At 47.0% G+C, this 24,041-nt stretch overlaps 1 protein-coding gene across 1 annotated transcript in view; it reads right to left on the bottom strand.

Moving 5' to 3' along the window:
• Positions 1 to 7,443: 7,443 nt before the first annotated feature.
• The window catches only part of LOC134969332 (C-signal-like), a 119,332-nt gene continuing 102,734 nt past the window's right edge, over positions 7,444 to 24,041 (bottom strand). The window contains exon 6 of the mRNA XM_063945238.1: positions 7,444 to 7,668. Within this exon, the coding sequence (XP_063801308.1) occupies positions 7,555 to 7,668 (114 nt within the window). The 3' untranslated portion in view covers positions 7,444 to 7,554. The remainder of the gene's footprint in view (positions 7,669 to 24,041) is intronic.

The raw sequence follows: 24,041 nt of genomic DNA on the forward strand, positions 1-24,041 counted from the left end.
ACTGACCACACCCATAAACAAGGGCCCTTACCACTACATTACTCTAGTGGGTCCTTCATGATCCAGTCCGACACACGTTGTATGTAAAATATGTGCTGGCTGCTTTACCCTGAGGATCAGCAGTGCCATTGTGTATCACTGATCCACTGATGCATGGAACACAGCACTCAGTTTGTCTTTATAAGCCCGTCCCCAGACTACCATTGGCTAGTTAAATAGGAGTCTGGAGTGGGATTATAGAGGATAGACAGGCTGCATGCTATGTTCCATGCAGTGGCAGCTCAGTGAAACACAGCAGTGCTGCTTACCCCTGGTAAGGCAGCCAGCACATATATTACATACAACATTACATATATGTCTATATGTGTTTATTGGACCCCCTATGCAATGTGTGGTCTGCACTGCAGCCCATGGGCAGCAGCCGCCACTGGTAGTGCTACTTACACATTACTTAGTAGTAGGGCCCCTTATACATTATGCCCACACATTAGTAGTGCCCATTAAACATTATGCCTACTCAGTAGTAGTGTCCCTTACACATTGCGCCCACACAGTAGTAATATCCCTTACACATTCCACCCACACTGCACATATAGCACACATTCTCCCCAAACAGCACATATAGCACTATAGACCTGTCCTCCCTCCCTCCATTCTTAAGCATTTTCACTCACCACGTTTAAGTTCCAGACATGGCTGAAAGACAGAGATTGGGGGGAAGGGGGGTGTTATCTTCCCTCAACGACCTCATCCAGGAATGGACTGTTGGGATGACAGAGAACTTCTCCACTAGTGCATCTGCATCTTCTAGTGATGTGCATCAGAAATTTTTCAGGTTTTGTGTTTTGGTTTTGGATTCGGTTCCGCAACCGTGTTTTGGATTCGGACACGTTTTGGCAAAACCTCCCTGAAAATTTTTAGTCGGATTCGGGTGTGTTTTGGATTCGGGTGTTTTTTTTATAAAACAGCTTAAATCATAGAATTTGGGGGTCATTTTGATCCCATAGTATTATTAACCTCAATAACCATAATTTACACTCCTTTCCTAGTCTACTCTGAACACCTCACACCTCACAATATTATTTTTAGTCCTAAAATTTGCACCAAGGTTGCTGTATGACTAAGCTAAGTGACCCAAGTGGCCGGCACAAACACCTGGCCCATCTAGGAGTGGCACTGCAGTGTCAGACAGGATGGCACTTAAAAAAATTAGCCCCAAACATCACATGATGCAGAGATAAATTTAAAAAAAGAGGTGCAAGATGGAATTGTCCTTGGGCCTTCCCACCCACCCTTATGTTGTATAAACAGGACATGAACACTTTAACAAACCCATCATTTCAGCGACAAAGTCTGCCACACGACTGTGACTGAAATGACTGGTTGGTTTGGTCCCCCACCAAAAAAGAAGCAATCAATCTCTCCTTGCACAAACTGCCTCTACAGAGGCAAGATGTCCACCTCCTCCTCATCGTCCGATTGCGCACCCCTTTCACTGTGTACATCCCCCTCCTCACAGATTATTAATTCGTCCCCACTGGAATCCACCATCTCAGGTCCCTGTGTACTTTCTGGAGGCAATTGCTGGTGAATGTCTCCACGGAGGAATTGATTATAATTCATTTTGATGAACATCATCTTCTCCACATTTTCTTGAAGTAAATTGCTGACAAGGTGAGCGGCTGCACTAAACACACTTTCAGAGTACACACTGGAGGGAGGGCAACTTAGGTAAAATAAAGCCAATTTGTGTAAGGGCCTCCAAATTGCCTCTTTTTCCTGCCAGTATACGTACGGACTGTCTGACGTGCCTACTTGGATGCGGTCACTCATATAATCCTCCACCATTCTTTCAATGGTGACAGAATCATTTGCAGTGACAGTAGGCGACATGTCAGTAATCGTTGGCAGGTCCTTCAGTCCGGACCAGATGTCAGCACTTGCTCCAGACTGCCCTGTATCACCGCCAGCAGGTGGACTCGGAATTCTTAGCCTTTTCCTCGCAGCCCCAGTTGCGGGAGAATGTGAAGGAGGAGCTGTTGACGGGTCACGTTCCGCTTGACTTGACAAGTGTCTCACCAGCAGGTCTTTGCACCTCTGCACACTTGTGTCTGCCAGAAAGAGAGATACAACGTAGGCTTTAAACCTAGGATCGAGCACGGTGGCCAAAATGTAGTGCTCTGATTTCAACAGATTGACCACCCTTGAATCCTGGTTAAGCGAATTCCCACATGCCTAGCGGAATCGCTCTGTTTTTGCTCCTCCTTCAATCTCTCCAGCTTCTTCTGCAAAAGCCTGATGAGGGGAATGTCCTAACTCAGGCTGGCAGTGTCTGAACTGACTTCACGTGCGGCAAGTTCAAAGGGTTGCAGAACCTTGCACAACGTTGAAATCATTGTCCACTGCGCTTGAGTCAGGTGCATTCCCCCTCCTTTGCCTATATCCTAGGCAGATGTATAGGCTTTAATGGCCTTTTGCTGCTCATCCATCCTCTGAAGCATATAGAGGGATGAATTCCACCTCGTTACCACCTCTTGCTTCAGATGATGGCGGGGCAGGTTCAGGAGTGTTTGCTGGTGCACCAGTCTTCGGCACACGGTGGCTGAATGCCGAAAGTGGCCCGCAATTCTTCGGGCCTCCGACAGCATCTCTTGCACGCCCCTGTCGTTTTTAAAAAATTCTGCACCACCAAATTCAATGTATGTGCAAAACATGAGACGTGCTGGAATTTGCCCACATGTAATGCACGCACAATATTGGTGGCGTTGTCCGATGTTGCAAATCCCCAGGAGAGTCCAATTGAGGTAATCCATTCTGCGATGATGTTCCTCAGTTTCCGTAAGAGGTTGTCAGCTGTGTGCCTCTTATGGAAAGCGGTGATACAAAGCGTAGCCTGCCTAGGAACGAGTTGGCGTTTGCGAGATGCTGCTACTGGTGCCGCCGCTGCTGTTCTTGCTGTGGGAGGCAATACATCTACCCAGTGGGCTGTCACAGTCATATAGTCCTGAGTCTGCCCTGCTCCACTTGTCCACATGTCCGTGGTTAAGTGGACATTGGGTACAACTGCATATTTTAGGACACTGGTGACTCTTTTTCTGAGGTCTGTGTACATTCTCAGTATCGCCGGCCTAGAGAAATGGAACCTAGATGGTATTTGGTACCGGGGACACAGTACTTCAATCAATTGTCTAATTCCCTGTGAATTAACGGTGGATACCGGACACACGTTTAACACCAACACAGCTGCCAAGGCCTGAGTTATCCGCTTTGCAGCAGGATGACTGCTGTGATATTTCATCTTCCTCGCAAAGGACTGTTGGACAGTCAATTGCTTACTGGAAGTAGTACAAGTGGTCTTCCGACTTCCCCTCTGGGATGACGATCGACTCCCAGCAGCAACAATAGCAGCGCCAGCAGCAGTAGGCGTTGCACTCAAGGATGCATCGGAGGAATCCCAGTCAGGAGAGGACTCGTCAGACTTGCCAGTGACATGGCCTGCAGGACTATTGGCTTTCCTGTTTAAGGAGGAAATTGACACTGAGGGAGTTGGTGGTGTGGTTTGCAGAAGCTTGGTTACAAGAGGAAGGGATTTAGTGGTCAGTGGACTGCTTCCGCTGTCACCCAAAGTTTTTGAACTTGTCAATGACTTCTGATGAATGCGCTCCAGGTGACGTATAAGGGAGGATGTTCCTAGGTGGTTAACGTCCTTACCCCTACTTATTACAGCTTGACAAAGGCAACACACGGCTTGACACCTGTTGTCCGCATTTCTGTTAAAATAATTCCACACCGAAGAGGTGATTTTTTATTTTTTATTTGACCAGGAATGTCAATGGCCATATTCGTCCCACGGACAACAGGTGTCTCCCCGGGTGCCTGACTTAAACAAACCACCTCATCATCAGAATCCTCCTTGTCAATTTCCTCCTGAGTGCCAGCAACACCCATATCCTCATCCTGGTGTACTTCAACAGTGACATCTTCAATTTGACTTCCAGGAACTGGACTGCGGGTGCTCCTTCCAGCACGTGCAGGGGGCGTGCAAATGGTGGAAGGTGCCACCTCTTCCCGTCCAGTGTTGGGAAGATCAGGCATCGCAACCGACACAATTGGACTCTCCTTGGGGATTTGTGATTTAGAAGAATGCACAGTTCTTTGCTGTGCTTTTGCCAGCTTAAGTCTTTTCATTTTTCTAGCGAGAGGATGAGTGCTTCCATCCTCATGTGAAGCTGAACCACTGGCCATGAACATAGGCCAGGGCCTCAGCCATTCCTTGTCACTCCGTATCGTAAATGGCATATTGGCAAGGTTACGCTTCTCATCAGACGCTTTTAATTTTGATTTTTGGGTCATTTTACTGAACTTTTGTTTTTTGGATTTTACATGCTCTCTACTATGACATTGGGCATCGGCCTTGGCAGACGACGTTGATGGCATTTCATCGTCTCGGCCATGACTAGTGGCAGCAGCTTCAGCACGAGGTAGAAGTGGATCTTGATCTTTCCCTATTTTACCCTCCACATTTTTGTTCTCCATTTTTTAATGTGTGGAATTATATGCCAGCAATATAATATATCAATAGCAATGGCCTACTGTACCGTACTGCTATATATATACTGGTGGTCAGCAAAATTCTGCACTGTCCTCCTACTATATACTGCGCACAACTACAATGCAGCACAGGTATGGATGGATAGTATACTTGACGACACAGAGGTAGAGCAATGAACTACTGTACCGTACTGCTATATATATACTGGTGGTCAGCAAAATTCTGCACTGTCCTCCTACTATATACTGCGCACAACTACAATGCAGCACAGGTATGGATGGATAGTATACTTGACGACACAGAGGTAGAGCAATGGACTACTGTACCATACTGCTATATATATACTGGTGGTCAGCAAAATTCTGCACTGTCCTCCTACTATATATTACAATGCAGCACAGATATGGATGGATAATATACTTGATGACACAGAGGTAGAGCAATGGACTACTGTACCGTACTGCTATATATATACTGGTGGTCAGCAAAATTCTGCACTGTCCTCCTACTATATACTGCGCACAACTACAATGCACCACAGGTATGGATGGATAGTATACTTGACGACACAGAGGTAGAGCAATGGACTACTGTACCATACTGCTATATATATATACTGATGGTCAGCAAAATTCTGCACTGTCCTACTACTATATACTACAATGCTGCACAGATATGGAGCGTTTTCAGGCAGAGAACATAGATATTTGCAGCACACTGAGCACAGATATTTGCAGCACACTGAACACAGAAACGCAGCCACGTCCTCTCGCTATCATCTCCAATGCACGACTGAAAATGGGGGCGACGTGCGGCTCTTTATATGCAATACAAATCTTGCGAGAATCCGACAGCGGGATGATGACGTTCGGGTGCGCTCGTGTTAACCGAGCAAGACGGGAAGATCCGAGGCTGCCTCGGAACCGTGTAAAATGGGTGAAGTTCGGGGGGGTTCGGATCCCGAGGAACCGAACCCGCTCATCTCTAATCTTCACTCTGTTTTCTCACAGAAAAACGGAGCTGGGTGCACCACTAGCGTAACATGCATCTCAGCGGGCACACAGAAATAGGGATTGTGGTGACTACAGTGAGCATATTGGCGTGTTTCACACTCAGTGCAACCGCATTGTCCGTACCACCCTAGTTATGGCCCTGATAATGTGAGTAAAGAATCAAATGCAGGAAATTAAATATCTTCAAACATTGTAGCTTGGGAGCACAGCCACATCATGATGGGGCTATAGCACTAACCTGTTCCTTAACTTCTCTTCTCCAGAAACCCTGGGATTTATTTTCTAATATTCGTGTTTGTGCCGATTTGTAGGGAGTTTGATCTCAAATTTTATCGGACTATTTTACTGCAACTTTTTTGAATCCATCTACGGTAATTTACTAAGCTGCCGAGTTTATCGATGTGATTCGTATTGTCGGGCAGTGTTTTACAGGAGTGATTAGTAAAACACTGCCAGACATAACACAATGAAGTCCGTCCGGATCAGTGAGATCCATGCAGGGCTTCATTGTGCACATTATGAGAAGTGTTTAAATACTGTAGTTAAAAATAAAAATAAAAAATTGCGTGGCATCCCCCCTCCTATGTATAACCAGCCTCGGGCTCTTTGAGCCGGCCCTGGTTGTAAAAATACAGGGGGAAAAATGCGTAGGGTCCCCCCATATTTATACAACCAGCACCGGGCTCTGCGTCCGGTCCTGGTTCAAAAAATACAGGGGACAAAAGATGTAGGGGTCCCCCGTATTTTTTAAACCAGCACCGGGCTCCACTAGCCAGAGAGGTAATGCAACAGCCAGGGGACACTTTTATATAGGTCCCTGCGGCCGTGGCATTACCCTCCCAACTAGTCACCCCTGGCCGGGGTTCCCTGGAGGAGTGGGGACCCCTTAAATTAAGGCGTCCCCCTCCCCCTCCAGCCACCCAAGGGCCAGGGATGAAGCCGGAAGCTGTCCCCCCATCCGTGGGCGTTGAATGGGAGGCTGATAGCCTTTGTGTAAAAAAAAAAAGAATATTGTTTTTTGTGGTAGAGAACCAGGACCGGACGCAGATCCCGGTGCTGGTTGTATAAATATGGGGGACCCTACGCAATTTTACCCCTGTATTTTTACAACCATGGGCGGCTGGTTATGATTAGAAGGGGGGACCCCACGCAATTTTTTTAATAACTTTTTAAGGAAAACAGACCCTTTCCCACAGATAAGCATGCACGGATCTCACTGATCCGTGCATGACTATCCAAACACGCCAGGAAAAAGCAGGTCTATTTTTTTGCTGCTTTTTTTTACGATTTGCAAAAAAATACGACCGCAATTGAGCATTCACTGACAAACACCAAAATACGAATGAACAAACAGCCGCGTTTGACCGATGGTCTATTCATTCGTATTTCTGCCCTCTGAAGTGAAAACCATTATGAATAGCCCCAACACTGCCGAGATTTGTGTTTGTGTAAATTCCTGTGTTGACACTTTTGAAAAAAAAGAAAAGAAACTCAGACAAAATCGGGACATTAGTAAATAGACCCCCCCAGTCTTTGCTGCATCCTCCAGTAGAATGGCAGACATTTTGTACAGACCAGGGATTTCCTCAAATACTGATACTCCTGTCTACATTTGGCCACTTAAGAAGTTTAGTTTATATTAGAATTTTAGAACTAACGCATACACTTTTTCAGAATTATTTAATATAATTGGAGAACAAATCTGTACATTACATCTAACCATTGTGGTTGAAATATAGGATATATAGGATAGTGATAGTGAGTGTGTACTAGATTAAGACATTTCTATAGCATACACCTGACATATTACATAATAGTGAAGTCAAGGTACAGAATTACCTTTTTTCCTAAAAACATTTTAAATAAAGACTTCTCAGATTATATTACATAAAGATACCTTTAATTCAGATAAAAGAAATTACATTCCACACAAAAAATAAATGGAACTTAAATGGCATTAGAATGCATCCGCAACTCTGCTTATTTATTTTACCAAGGGACAACATTTCCCTCCCAATCCAAAACAATCCCATTATGTTTCTGAGAGAGATTGTCCATCACCTTGATTATTCCATTTACACTCTGGTCGACCGTGAGGGTAGCCTAGAAACAACATAGATATAAAAATGAATCACCATAGCAGAAAATTACTTAAATACTGTAAGCATACTCATAAATTAACATGCAATTTTATAATTTAAAGAGGAACTAGTATTTAAAGGGGTTGTACTCCTTTTACCTTGCAGCAGATAAGGTGGGGGAGAGTGCATTATATGTAGTTTACAGCTGGTTTAAATGCTTTTCTACTCTATTTTACTTTTATACTACTTTACATTTGTCTAATAGAGGTATTTATGAATAAATGTATAATTATTTGTTGAAAATAAAAATATATACATACCTTCCAACTGTCTCACAGGCAGTGGGAGAGTCTTATTTTTCTGGGATTGTCCCACTGTCCCATCCACAGGCTACACCCACCTAGGGCCGGTGCTATTGTGTTTGTTAACTCCATGCAAACAATAAATTTGCGCCCTCCCATACTATACAAAGGGACAGTGTGTGCCGGAAGAAGAGGGTGTGGTCTCAAAAGAAAAAGGGCATGGCCACACCAAAGTACCCCCATTGCAAATTACGCCACACACTACCACAATCTTATTTACATTCACCACACGTAGTGCCCTCGATTCATATAACACAACACAGTAGTGCTCCTTATTCACGTTATGCTACTGTGTGCATTACGCTTACACATAATACCCACAGTAGTAGTGGAGCTCATAAACCTAATGCCCACAGTAATAACGCCTGTTATACATTATGGCCACAGAGGTAGTGCCACTTCTACACATAATGCCCACAGTAGTAGTGCTGCTTATACACATTATGCCCACAGTAGTAGCACCATTTATGCACATAATGCCCACAGTAGTACCGCCGCCTCAGTGGCGTCATGAGGTGGGTGCGGGGGGTGCGGCCCGCACCCGGGTGTTACCCTTCAATAGGGTGACACCAAAACGAGCCGCACACTCACATGCACCCCCATCCCCTGACATGAAAATGCCTGGTGCACAGCTGCGTCCACACCCCCTCCTCCTAGGCCCCGGCTCCTAAGGCCCGACACTCTCATCTGTCAGTGAGATCAGCAGGTAGCAGCCACAGACCCGTGCAGGCAGTGCACTGGCCACCCCTCCCCTCTCCTCCAGCGTCCACTCTCTCCTCATTCCGGGTCCTGACTGAGCCTGACACACGCAAGCTCCGCCCCCAGACTGTAACTATACGAGCATGTAGTTGCTGCTGATGTTGCTGCATGATGCCAGGTAACTTCTATAGTGGCTCTCCATGTCCATGATGAGCAGAATCGATTTCTGATGTGTGTATTTGTCTGTATGGGGGTGAATGTGGAATGTATAAATTGTTGGATTACTGAGTGCTGTGGGGGATGGGGGGGGGGTAATTTGTGCTGTGTGAGCATACTATGGGTGCATTTCGAGTGTAGTATGGGTGCTGTGTGACATAGTATGGGTGCTGTGTGAGCGTAGTATGGGTGCAGTTTGAGTGTAGTATGGGTGCTGTGTGACGTAGTATGGGTGCTGCTGTGTGACGTAGTATGGGTGCTGTGTGTGAGCGTAGTATGGGTGCTGTGTGTGAGCGTATTATGGGTGCTGCTGTGTGAGCGTAGTATGGGTGCTGCTGTGTGAGTGTAGTATGGGTGCTGTGTGACGTAGTATGGGTGCTACTGTGTGAGCGTAGTATGGGTGCAGTTTGAGTGTAGTATGGGTGCTGCTGTGTGAGCGTAGTGTGGATGCTGTGTGAGCATAGTATGGGTGTTGCTGTGTGAGTGTAGTATGAGTGCTGCTGTGTGAGCGTAGTGTGTATGCTGTTTGAGCGAAGTATGGGTGCTGCTGTGTGAGTGTAGTATGAGTGCTGTTGTGTGAGCGTAGTGTGGATGCTGTTTGAGCGAAGTATGGGTGGTGCTGTATGAGTGTAGTATGGATGCAGTTTGAGTGTAGTATGGGTGCTGTGTTACGTAGTATGGGTGCTGCTGTGTGAGCGTAGTGTGGATGCTGTGTGAGCGAAGTATGGGTGCTGCTGTGTGAGGGGAACGTTTTGTCAGCTGATAGGGTGGGTGGATCAATGTGCTAATGGGTGTTGCAGTGATCGTGCACAGCAAAAAAAATTGTGGGTCCCAGGGACTCCTCACTTTAAAAAATTGGGGTCCTACTCAACTATTTTTGTGTCATATCACATATTATGGGATGTGAGGGCAGGCAGTACTGGGGGTTTTAAGGGGGTAAGGGTAGATAGAAGTTTGGGCAGTACTAGGGGAATGGAGGCGGGTAGGGATAGGAAATACTTGGGCAGGGGGGATAAGCAGGCAATAGGATCTCTGTGACATTGCACTGGGTGTATACATATTATGATTCTGGGTGTATATTATACACACACACACATTTATATATATATATATATATATATAATATGTAGCATATGGTTCAACACTCCATTAAACAGAAAAACTGTGTCTGGTGCCCTCACAAACTATATATTCATAGCATATTCAAAACAGTGCAGCACTTCTGGCTATAGGGGGTAATTCCAAGATGATCGCAGCAGGATTTTTGTTAGCAATTGGGCAAAACCATGGTGGTCATTCCGAGTTGATCGCTCGTTATTTTTTTTCGCAACGGAGCGATTAGTCGCTAATGCGCATGCGCAATGTCCGCAGTGCGACTGCGCCAAGTAAATTTGCTATGCAGTTAGGTATTTTACTCAGGGCATTAGGAGGTTTTTTTCTTCGTTCTGGTGATCGTAATGTGATTGACAGGAAGTGGGTGTTTCTGGCCGGAAACTGGCCGTTTTATGGGAGTGTGTGAAAAAAAGCTACTGTTTCTGGGGAAAACGCGGGAGTGGCTGAAGAAACGGGGGAGTGTCTGGGCGAACGCTGGATGTGTTTGTGACGTCAAACCAGGAACGAAACTGACTGAACTGATCGCAGATGCCGAGTAAGTCTGGAGCTACTCAGAAACTGCTAAGAAGTGTCTATTCGCAATTCTGCTAATCTTTCGTTCGCAATTTTGATAAGCTAAGATTCACTCCCAGTAGGCGGCGGCTTAGCGTGTGCAAAGCTGCTAAAAGCAGCTTGCGAGCGAACAACTCGGAATGAGGGCCCATGTGCACTGCAGGGGAGGCAGATATAACATGTGCAGAGAGAGTTAGATTTGGGTGGGGTGTGTTCAATCTGCAATCTAATTTGCAGTGTAAAAATATAGCAGCCAGTATTTACCCTGCACAGAAATAAAATAACCCACCCAAATCTAACTCTCCCTGCAAATGTTATATCTGACCCCCCCCCCCCCCCCTGCAGTGCACATGGTTTTGCCCAATTGCTATCAAAAATCCTGCTGCGATCAACTTGGAATTACCCCCATAGACAGACGACACTTGACACAGGCAGTTGGAGAGCGATTCTCCTACTGCCCAGAGCAGTAAGGGGGAGCCGGCATTGGGGAATAATCAGGGGTAGTGGGAAGCAGTGCTCTCGCTCACCGTAGTTTTTGCAATAATGTTTAGGCCGCTAGCGGGTGCGTGTGTATGCAGCATCCATGACTGTTGGCATAACTATGGATTTTGGGCCTAATTCAGCATCAGTAGTAGTTTTGCTAAAAGTAGCAAAACTACAACTGCTTTCTCTAGCATGAGGGGGGGCCGCCCAGCACAGGGCAAGGCCGCCCCACATACCAGGTCCGCTCCCCCGCTGATAAGCAAGCGCATTGCTATACAGAGATGCACTCGAATTTTAAGGTTAGCCCCCTGCCTCCGCAGTCTAGCTGTGAAGGCAGTCGCCAGGCTGCCATCTTTTGGGTCACAGCGGCTGCATGACGGAAAGGTCCGAAAACATCGATGCCCCATCACCACGCCCCCCCCCCCCCCTTCACCAGAATTCTGTGTGGTGTGATAGGGGAGGAGGTCCATGGGGGGTGACACCAACGCTAGTGACGCCTCTGCGCCGCCTATACACATAATGACCACGGTTGTAGCACCACTTTTACACATAATGCCCACAGTAGTAGTGACACTTAAACACATAATACTCATAGTAGTAGCGCCACTTACGCATTATACCCACAAAAGTAGCACCGCGTACACATATAATGGCGACAGTAGCAGTGCTCCTTATAAATAATGCCTGCAGTAGTAGTGCCACTTATACACATAGGAAGTTATAGAGGTATGGACACAAAGCAGCAGTTGTATGCATATTGGTCATTGTGATTCACAAGTGCTGCTGCAGCAAGATTTTAGTTGCAAAGTGAGTGGCTGGAGGACAGCGTTTCGGGGTGGTAACGGGGAATGGTCATGGCCACCTTGCGTAGTTTTCTTGGCTTGCATTTATTAAAAGCTGTGATCACACTTGCTACAGGAGAGACCTGTGCATTCCAGGAGAGCAGCTCAGCCTGCGAGTCTTCAGAGACATTCAGGCTCTGCAAGGTGACTCGATGTGCAACAATGTTAGCAATGTTTCAGCTATCATGCAGCGCCGTATGCAAAAGATGCTATCGCAGTGGGCGTCTTTTTAAACAGGTTAGCTGCTACCCTTATTAGCATATAATCGCAATTGCATACAACAAATAATTGCAACAGGACAAGGAGAAACAACCACACCTGAATGACCCCCATAATGCCCACAGTAATAGCACCCCCTATACATAATGCCCACAGTAGCAGTGCCATTTATACACATAGGACCTTATTTAGAGATGGACACAGAACGCTGCATACGCAGACATACATCTCCTCACATGCTGGGAGCAGTCCATGACAACCAGCTTGTGTGAGGCCACCTACAAATGCGTCTGCAATTAGATTGTGGACACATCAGAACTAAGGTTGACCCCTAGCAATGCAGCCTGGCAGTGCTGTCAGGCGGTCAGCCACCATTTTTTTTATCTGAGCGGCTGCATGTGATGTCATGCAGCCACCCCGAAAACAGTCCATTTGGCCTTGCCACCCCCCCCAACGCCACGTCGCCACCCTGCGAACACCTGCCGATGTCAATCACATTGTGGTCACATCCATTTGGGATACACAGCAATGTGTGGGGTTGCGCAGCCATGATGCAGCCACTGCGCATGCACAGTTTGCCTCCATTGGAAAACTGCACTGCGTGCTGTATTAGCATAATTCAAACACACAAACACTTTCTCTCTCACTCACTCTCTTTCCCTCCACTTACATAACAAAAATGACTGACTGGCTGGATCTGTAGCAGGTCATCCTATCCCTCTGATATACAGCAGATCTAGTCCCGTGTAGGTCTGCCCCTTCCCTCCCATGAAACATTGCCTTTTTTCAGGCCCTAATCACTGATGCTTTGGGGGGTGGGGGGTGGATGCTACATTCAAGCTGCCGGCGCTGCTACCTGTTATACAGCGTGACAGATGCAGTGGCAACCGGTAGCAACTGTGGACATCAGCAGGGAGAGTGCCTCTCCAGCCTGACAACTCCCTGCTTTGCATCCCTTTGCTGAGCAGGTTGCATCGGCCCTGCACAGCAGAGCAGCAGGTTAGCAGTGGATGATAGATGGTATCAATTCACAGTGGAGCGAGATCATGGGTGCTGTCCAGCATCTCGGAGAGTGCTGGGCACGACCCCAAAGCATACTTACCTACATTGTATTTCTCCACTCCAGGAGAAGCCCGGAGAGGAGACGCTGCAGGTGTCTTCGGGGGGCGGGACTGGACTGTGACATCACTAAGCTCCGCCCCCGCATCGGGAAATTCCACAATTCGTGGGAAGGGGGCGGGGCTAAAATGACTCAATTTGCGTCATTTTAACCCCTTCTCCACCCGACGGACCCGTGGGAGGTTATCTCTCCATTCTGCTCGCATCACTAGGGTTCTTGGCTTGCATTTATTAAAAGCTGTGATCACACTTGCTACAGGAGAGGCCTGTGCATTCCAGGAGAGCAGCTCAGCCTGTGTGGGGTTGCGCAGCCATGATGCAGCCACTGCAGCTTCCGGGAGAGTAGGTAAGTATGCCCCAAAGTGATGCAACTGTGGGTGCCATCAGGCTCCACCCATTTCATTGATGCTTTGTCACCTTTTTAGCGTGCACTGGGTCCCACTTCTGATGCCTCCAATACTGGGAGGTATGGTTTATGTATTTTATGTGAAGATATTACTTGATCAGCTTACAGAGATCTGCATTTAGCATAGTACCATTCTTTTCATCTGTTAAATAAGAAGGATCTCTTCTTAATAGAAGGGTCAATCTTTCATGTCCGATGTCACAACTGAGGGCCTGAGCTGACGGGAGGCAGCCTCAGTTGTAGGGGCTGAGATGTACCGGAACCTGGGAGGTTGTATCAGACCCCTGGACATGTAAGTAACATAAATAATAACTGCCCGAAGGCGTGACCACGACAACTTGGATAAAAGTCAATGATGTTTATTATGACAACTCCGCAACACAGCAGCAGTAAAAGAAAACGTAAAAGTCAGCAAAGAATAAATACAGTTCCTGGGTACTACAGGATGGCTGGAGCCACAGGGCACTGGTAGTGTGAGATAGTTCTTATGATCTTCTAGATGGAAAGTCCTTACCAGGCCCGACTGTAGCAATGGAGATAACCCAGGATTGTGCCAGCTGGTGTTCCAGGAAAAGCTGGGTTGCTGAAGATAAAACAGCTGCTGTGGATACTGGCTGGAACCAGACTGTTGTTAGCACGGAGTGGATACTGGCTGGAACCAGTTAAATAATAAATGAACTTGGGAGCGATGAAATAATAATACCGGTGGAGAGTGGTAAAGTGTAGAAAGGACACCGGCCCTTTAAGGGAAGCTGTACTCTGCTGGAAGCTGAGCTGGAAGCAGGTAATGTAGTAGCTGGAAACAGATGAATCCACAATGGATTGGAGAGTCAGGCTACACCGCAGGTGGAATGCTGGTGCGGGTCTCTATGGTGGAAGTCTTGAGACAGGAGCTGGAACCTGGAAGACAATCACAGGAGAGAGACAAACAGGAACTAGGTTTGACAACCAAAGCACTGACGCCTTCCTTGCTCAGGCACAGTGTATTTATACCTGCAGCAAGGAAGGGATTGGCTAGGCAATTATGCAGATTATCAATACTGAGAACAGATTGGTGGAAATGATCAGCTGACAGAATCCAAGATGGCTGCGCCCATGCAGACACTTGGAGGGAAGTTTGGTTTGTAATCCATGTGGTAATGAAAACAGTAATGGCGGCGCCGGCCACCGGAGACAGGAGGCGCCAGGCTGACAGATGCACATCCAACCACGCGGACACAGCGGAGGCCGCGGCTGACGTAATCGCCACTCAGACACTCTGCATGCAGAAGTTCAGGGACGGCGGCGGAGGCCGCGGGAGACGCCATGCCAGGTGTAATATGGCGTTTACTGTGACAGCGTCCCAGAGTGACAGGAGAGGATACAGGAATGTACACATCAGGATAACAGATGGGATCCGGTCCTGGAGCGCTGAGCCAGCCTTAGGAGGCATCTGATGGGTAAGAAATGGCGTCCAGATACCCGGATCGTGACAGCACCCCCCCCTTTAGGAGTGGCCCCAGGACACTTCTTTGGCTTTTGAGGAAACTTGGAATGGAATCTCCGGACCAAGGCAGGAGCATGGACATCAGAAGCATTGGTCCATGAACGTTCCTCAGGACCATAACCCTTCCAGTCAATAAGATATTGTAGTTGACCGTAACGGTGACGTGAGTCCAGGATCTTGGCCACTTCATACTCAACGCCTCGTTGAGTTTGGACTTTCGGAGTTGGAGGAAGTGAGGAATGAAACCGATTCAAGATCAGCGGTTTCAACAGGGAAACATGGAATGTCCTGGGTATTTTTAAGAAGGGAGGCAACTGGAGTCTGTAAGCAACAGGATTGATGACTTGTTCAATCTTGAAAGGACCGATATAGCGAGGTGCAAACTTCATACTGGGAACTCTTAACCTCAAATTCTTCGTGGATAACCATACCCGATCACCCACCTTGAGAGCAGGAACTGCTCGACGCTTCTTATCCGCAAACTTCTTGTACCTGAACGATGCCTTGAGCAGAGCTGATCGTACGCTCTTCCAGATATTGGCAAACTGATGCAAGGTGATATCCACTGCGGGAACAGAAGTTGCTGGAAGCGGTTGGAACTCAGGGACTTTAGGGTGGAATCCAAAGTTAGTGAAGAATGATGTTGAAGCAGATGAAGAATGATACTGGTTGTTATGACAGAACTCGGCCCAGGGAAGTAATTGAACCCAGTCATCTTGAGAGGAGGACACATAGATGCGGAGGAAGGCCTCCAAGTCCTGATTCACCCTCTCGGTTTGACCATTGGTCTGAGGATGGTAAGCCGTGGAAAACTTTAGCTTGACTTGGAGGACTTGACATAAACTTCGCCAGAATTTGGCTGTGAATTGAACTCCTCGATCTGAGATAATTTCTTCAGGAAGACCGTGGAGTCGGAAGATCTCTTGTATGAATACTTGAGCCAACTTGGAAGCTGACGGAAGACCGGTGAGAGGAATGAAGTGTGCCATCTTGGTGAACCGGTCAACTACCACCCAGATGGTATTGAACTTGTTGCACATGGGTAAGTCTGTAATGAAATCCATCGACAAGTGGGTCCATGGTCGACGGGGAACGGATAGTGGAACCAGTTGCCCCGCAGGCGACTGGCGGGATACTTTATGTTGGGCACACTTTGGGCAAGATGCAATAAACTCCAAGACGTCCTTTTTCAGAGTTGGCCACCAATAGGACCTAGAGATATACTCCAGGGTTTTTTGGATACCTGTATGTCCGGAAAAACGGGAAGCATGGGCCCAATGCATGAGCTTCTTCCTTAGCATCGGCTTCACAAAACTTTTCCCTGATGGGGGCGTAGAGTCCATCCCTACCGTGGAGAATGCCAACGGACTTATAATAGGATGCTTGTCTGAAGACTCTGACTCATTTTCTTGCTCCCATGAGCGGGAAAGGGCATCGGCCTTGCGATTCTGAGAGCCCGGACAGAACTGGAGTTTAAAATCGAACCTGGAAAAGAAAAGTGCCCATCTGGCCTGACGAGGGTTGAGACATTGTGCGCCTTTCAAATATAGAAGGTTCTTGTGGTCTGTAAGGATGGTGATTGAATGAGAAGCTCCCTCCAACAGATATCTCCACTCCTCTAGAGCGAGCTTGATGGCTAGCAACTCCTGGTCGCCAATGGCATAGTTGCGCTCCGCTGGGGAGAACTTCCGTGAGAAGAAACTGCAAGGATGTAAATGGCCATCTTTAGCCCTCTGAGATAACACCGCTCCTACTCCAACGGAGGAGGCATCCACCTCTAGGATGAAAGGAGAGTCGATGTCAGGCTGTTTCAGGACAGGCGCAGAGATGAACCTCTGTTTTAAAAGATGAAAAGCTTGCATGGCTTCTTCAGACCACTTGGACGGGTTAGCACCCTTCTTGGTGAAAGCAGTAATAGGCGCCACAATGGTGGAAAAGTCTCGTATAAACTTTCGGTAATAATTGGCGAACCCTAAGAACCTCTGGACCCCTTTGAGGGTTAAGGGTACCGGCCAATTCTGAATTGCTTGTAGTTTCTCAGGATCCATCTCTAGTCCGGAACCGGACACAATGTACCCTAGAAACGGAATGGACTTGACTTCAAAGACGCATTTCTCTAATTTGCAATAGAGATGATTGACACGGAGACGGGACAGAACCTCCTTTACCCAAAAATGATGTTCCTCTAAATTGTTGGCAAAAATGAGGATATCATCTAGATAGACCACGACATGACGGTATAGAATGTCTCTGAAGATCTCATTGACGAAATGCTGGAAGACAGCTGGAGCATTGCTCAATCCGAAGGGCATGACGAGGTACTCATAATGTCCGTCACGGGTGTTAAATGCGGTCTTCCACTCGTCACCCTCACGGATCCGGATGAGATTGTATGCACCTCGCAAGTCCAGCTTTGTAAAGATGGTAGCTCCGCTAACTCTGTCAAAGAGCTCAGTAATCAGGGGTAAAGGATAACGGTTCTTGATGGTAATGTCGTTCAAACCTCTGTAGTCGATGCACGGCCGCAGACCACCATCTTTCTTTTTTACAAAAAAGAAGCCTGCGCCGGCTGGAGAAGAAGAAGGTCGAATGAACCCCTTTGCTAGGTTCTCTTTAATATATTCCTCCATAGAATGCGTCTCAGGCAGAGACAACGGATAAGTTCGGCCTCGAGGTGGAACCTTCCCTGGAACGAGATCAATCGGACAGTCCCATTCTCTATGAGGAGGAAGGATATCAGCAGAAGCTTTACTGAACACATCCGTGAAATCTTGATATGGAGGAGGTGGAACATCAGACGACCTGGGGGAGGAAGAACAGACAGGCAATACTTTAAACAAACATGTCTCAGCACAGGAGGAACCCCATGCCAGGATTTGCGTAGTCGTCCAATCAATTGTAGGATTGTGAAGACGGAGCCATGGAAGGCCCAGGACCACAGGATGTGTGGCTCTTGGAATCACTAAAAGTGAAATAAGTTCGGAATGAAGAACTCCCACTCTCAGACGAACTGGTAGAGTCCTTAGAGCAATAACAGTATCAAAAATTTTACTGCCATCCACGGCAGTTAAGGAAAAGGAGGAAGGAAGTCTCTCGGTGGGTAGGGACCACCGTTTAACATAGGCTTCAGTAATAAAGTTCCCAGCTGCTCCGGAATCAAGGAGGGCAATGACGTTCCGATAACGTTGAGCAACTTGAAGCGAGACTGGGAGATTACAATCATGAGGAGAAGGAGAGGAGATCATTACTCCTAGCCGGCCCTCTCCTGGGCGAGCTAGGGTTTGGAGTTTTCCCGGACGTTCGGGACAGGCATTGATGGTGTGAGACGGAGCTGCACAGTAAAGACAAAGAGACTCAGAGAGACGTCTTCGGCGCTCAGCAGGAGTTAAACGGGAACGGACAATTTGCATGGGCTCATCTTTAGATGGTGACAGTTGACGAGGAGGAGGAGCAGAAGATTTTGGAGCAGATGATCTTCCACGCTCAGTTGCTCTCTCTCTGAAACGTAAATCAACTTTCGTGCAGAGTGAGATTAGCTCATCTAACTTAGAAGGTAAGTCTCTGGTAGCTAACTTATCTTTAATAAGCTCAGATAAGCCATGCCAGAATGCAGCATACAGGGCCTCGTCGTTCCATGCCAGTTCGGATGCCAGGATCTGGAACTGTATCAGATATTGTCCTACAGTACGTGACCCCTGGCGTAAACGGAGAATCTCGGATGAAGCTGAGGTTACCCGGCCTGGCTCGTCGAAGATGCGCCTGAATGTTGACACGAATGCAGTGTAAGAAGATAGCAGGGTGTCGGACCTCTCCCATAACGGTGATGCCCAGTCAAGGGCGGAGCCACTGAGAAGAGAGATGATGTAGGCAATTTTTGTACGGTCACTGGGAAAATTGCCAGGTTGTAGCTCAAACTGAATCTCACACTGGTTGAGAAATCCCCTGCAGAATCTTGGAGATCCGTCAAATTTTGCTGGCGTTGGAAGATGAAGACGTGGAGCAGAAATGGGTAAGGTGGGTGGGGTTATAGCTGGAGTCACTGTGGTTGACGCACCAGATGCGCCTGATCCACGGAGAGTTGTCTGAATCCCATCCAGCAGAGTAGAGAGATCCTGGAGACAGCGGATGATGTGGCCCTGTGCAGCCTCCTGATGTTCTAGTCGGGCTGCCAGTTCTTGCATCGGCCTGGCCGCTTGATCCTGGTCTCCGGCTGGATTCATTAGGTCAGTGCTTACTGTCACAACTGAGGGCCTGAGCTGACGGGAGGCAGCCTCAGTTGTAGGGGCTGAGATGTACCGGAACCTGGGAGGTTGTATCAGACCCCTGGACATGTAAGTAACATAAATAATAACTGCCCGAAGGCGTGACCACGACAACTTGGATAAAAGTCAATGATGTTTATTATGACAACTCCGCAACACAGCAGCAGTAAAAGAAAACGTAAAAGTCAGCAAAGAATAAATACAGTTCCTGGGTACTACAGGATGGCTGGAGCCACAAGGCACTGGTAGTGTGAGATAGTTCTTATGATCTTCTAGATGGAAAGTCCTTACCAGGCCCGACTGTAGCAATGGAGATAACCCAGGATTGTGCCAGCTGGTGTTCCAGGAAAAGCTGGGTTGCTGAAGATAAAACAGCTGCTGTGGATACTGGCTGGAACCAGACTGTTGTTAGCACGGAGTGGATACTGGCTGGAACCAGTTAAATAATAAATGAACTTGGGAGCGATGAAATAATAATACCGGTGGAGAGTGGTAAAGTGTAGAAAGGACACCGGCCCTTTAAGGGAAGCTGTACTCTGCTGGAAGCTGAGCTGGAAGCAGGTAATGTAGTAGCTGGAAACAGATGAATCCACAATGGATTGGAGAGTCAGGCTACACCGCAGGTGGAATGCTGGTGCGGGTCTCTATGGTGGAAGTCTTGAGACAGGAGCTGGAACCTGGAAGACAATCACAGGAGAGAGACAAACAGGAACTAGGTTTGACAACCAAAGCACTGACGCCTTCCTTGCTCAGGCACAGTGTATTTATACCTGCAGCAAGGAAGGGATTGGCTAGGCAATTATGCAGATTATCAATACTGAGAACAGATTGGTGGAAATGATCAGCTGACAGAATCCAAGATGGCTGCGCCCATGCAGACACTTGGAGGGAAGTTTGGTTTGTAATCCATGTGGTAATGAAAACAGTAATGGCGGCGCCGGCCACCGGAGACAGGAGGCGCCAGGCTGACAGATGCACATCCAACCACGCGGACACAGCGGAGGCCGCGGCTGACGTAATCGCCACTCAGACACTCTGCATGCAGAAGTTCAGGGACGGCGGCGGAGGCCGCGGGAGACGCCATGCCAGGTGTAATATGGCGTTTACTGTGACAGCGTCCCAGAGTGACAGGAGAGGATACAGGAATGTACACATCAGGATAACAGATGGGATCCGGTCCTGGAGCGCTGAGCCAGCCTTAGGAGGCATCTGATGGGTAAGAAATGGCGTCCAGATACCCGGATCGTGACAGCCGATAGAGAGTGGTAGTACATGTTGATGTTCAGAATGTCAATATGATCTGGATGAGGACATTCACAATGTCAACACTGACAGACGGCATGTCAACCATGCAAATTTGCAGAAGTCAGATGAGTATTCTAACCGTAGCTTAACCCTGAAATCCTGGAAGATAATAAAATTGGCTGTTGGCATTCTATTGGCAATAAATTGCCAACATTACATTTTATAAAGTTGGAGAAAATGTCTTTGAGACAAATGATGCAACTTGGCGTGGCACTAAATAAGTGGATTGTGATGTACAATCTTTAACAGAAGACATACTCTACTGTAATAAGAATAATATTTATATAGTACTTCTGAGAGTTTCAGAAAGTGAGAGATTTGATAAGGTTTTTCATTTTTTTTTAAAGTGGCAATCATTTACACAGCAAGATCAACCTGGTTTTTCAGTGTAAATGATTGCCATTTAAAAAAAAAACTGCAAAACCTTACCAAATCTCTCACTTTCTGAAACTCTTACTCTATTACATTTGGCCCTTGGTGTTTACACTTTTCCTGTCAGATGAAGGGTGTGATTCACTAAGGATTGCAAATGCAAAGTTGCTTGCAGCAGCTTTGCAATTGCAGTCCTTAGCAATGCAAATGTAGGAGAAAGTGCATGCCACCCTGCATTTACGATGTTCATCTGCGATGCCAGGTATAGTAAGCTTCCGCTTTCTCAGCCTTGCTGTCGCAGTGCGGCTTCCAAGGCCAAGGTAACTGGGGGCCAGATGTAATGGCATGCGAGACGGCTGGAGCTGGTTGGTTTTGCCTGGCAAACGTTAGCTGCTTTAAAAAAAAACATACGAGTTCGGCAAAATGCCCAAGTTTTGCCCAACGCCGGCCATCCCTCCCCACGAACTCCTCTGCCTTTAAGTCAGGCAGAGGTGTTTGCATATCTGCACCGTGATCGCAGGACCCCTTCTGCACATGCACAGAACGGGACTCAAACATTGGGAAAGTGCAGTAAGGATTGCATCAGCGATCCTTACTGAATTAGCCCCTAAGTGTCCCACAGACACCTTAGTATAGTCATGTATACATTAATTAAATGCAATTACAATATTAATAAAACTTTAGCTTTTTTTATTATAAAACCTGGAGTATTGCAGTTTTAGATAGAACAAATTGCTCAGAATATAGGTGGTCATTCCGAGTTGTTCGCTCGTTATTTTTCTTTCGCAACGGAGCAATTAGTCGCTAATGCGCATGCGCAATGTCCGCAGTGCGACTGCGCCAAGTAAATTTGCTATGCAGTTAGGTATTTTACTCACGGCATTACAAGGTTTTTTCTGCGTTCTGGTGATCGTAATGTGATTGACAGGAAGTGGGTGTTTCTGGGCGGAAACAGGCCGTTTTATGGGTGTGTGCGAAAAAACGCTACCGTTTCTGGGAAAAACGCGGGAGTGGCTGGAGAAACGGAGGAGTGTCTGGGCGAACGCTGGGTGTGTTTGTGACGTCAAACCAGGAACGACAAGCACTGAACTGATCGCAGATGCCGAGTAGGTCTGGTGCTACTCAGAAACTGCTAAGAAGTGTCTATTCGCAATTCTGCTAATCTTTCGTTCGCAATTTTGATAAGCTGAGATTCACTCCCAGTAGGCGGCGGCTTAGCGTGTGCAAAACTGCTAAAAGCAGCTTGCGAGCGAACAACTCGGAATGAGGGCCATAGTCTCTCAGACAGGTACAGTACTACCGAAATGCATGCAAGTACTATGCAATGGTTACCTAGCCTATTTTGTGTTTTGTCTTGTACTTTTTCTGGACACTATTATAACCTTGATAGTTCCCATTTTACTTGTATTTTACCTTAATTCATATTTGTCTTCTTTTCGGAGATCCCAGAGGGAAGGGCCAAGTGATTAGTGCTGTGGCCATGTTGATGCGATCAGCTTCAGGGCCAAAGCTCTGATTTGTGCCATCAATCAGGGGCGGGCAGACCATGATAACACTTTTTGAGGCTCAGAGCCGGCCTAAGGCATAGGCAAACTAGGCAAATGCCTAAGACATTTGGTATTCCTAGGGGCAGAAGCAGCGTCTGCTGATTAAAGCGATATGCAGCTTGCCTATATTCTCTGTATTCCTGGAAATCACTGTAATGTAGCATTTTGTATGCAGATACAGCCACAGTCGCATACAGAATATAGGCATGTCGCATATAATTTTAATCAGCAGAAGCTGCTTGTGCATCCTAGCCACATAGTAATGCAAATAAGACGTATTTTCATCAAAAAAGGTACCCGACGTTAGCAGAGCTGCCAGCTGACTCTCGCCAGGCATCTCCTGCTGCATGGCGTATTGAGGAAAGATGTATGAGGAAACATCTGTATCCAAGTAGAGGCAGAGGTCACAGTGTTAGCTGCCTTGTGAGTGCTGTGTACAGGTTGGTTGGTTGTGCAGTAGTGTTCGGCATATGTGTAAGGGGCATTATGTGTGTCATTATGTTTATAAGGGCACTAATAATGTGCGGCATATGTGAAAAGGACATTATGTGTATAAGGGCATTAATAGTGTGCGTCATATGTGTAAGGGACATTATGTGTATGAGGGCATTAATAAAGGATGGCATAATGTGTAAGTTGCATTATGTTTATAAGGACATTAATAATGTGTGTCATATTTGTAAGTGGTATTACTGTGTGGTGTTATGTGTATACATGCATTACTAATGTATGGCATTATGTGTATAAGGTGCTGTATTGTGTGGCATAACATATAGAAAGGGCGCTACTGTGTGGTCTAATGTGAATAAAGAGCAATATGGTGTGGTGTAATGTGAATAAGGAGCAATTCAGTGTGATGTAATGTGAATAAGGGGCACTACTGTGAGTAGTAACGTATATAAGGTAAAGTGGTACTACTGTGTGATGTAACGTGAATAAGGGACACTATCGCATGATAAAATGTGAATAAAGTTGCACTACTGTGTGGCGTAAATTGAATTGGTGGTACTATTGTGTGGCCATGCCCCTTCCCATGAAGAACACGCCCCTTTTTGGGCTGTGCGCCGAATGTGCGCACTGTTCTTATTTAAAATATAAGGGGTAGAAGCACCAAAATGAAGACTGCTATGGGTGAAGGGTAATGGTGCTGGGAAAGGGGTGCAGGGTCAGAGGTGGAACTAGCGGCGGTGCTAGGGGGCACCAGCCAAAATCTTGCCTAGGGCATCATATTGGTTAGGGCCGGCTCTGTTGAGGCTAACTATATAATCAAGCACTCATCCTACCAACTGTACTGAAGGTGCACTTTGAATTTGTGGGGTCTTGGATGCTGCCCAGTAATATCAGCTGTCAGAGACCAGGACAGCTAGCAACAGAGGGGGTCATTCCGACCCGTTCGCTCGCATCGGTTTATC

This window comes from Pseudophryne corroboree, chromosome 11 (genome assembly GCF_028390025.1).
Source record: "Pseudophryne corroboree isolate aPseCor3 chromosome 11, aPseCor3.hap2, whole genome shotgun sequence".
Classification (NCBI taxonomy): domain Eukaryota; kingdom Metazoa; phylum Chordata; class Amphibia; order Anura; family Myobatrachidae; genus Pseudophryne; species Pseudophryne corroboree.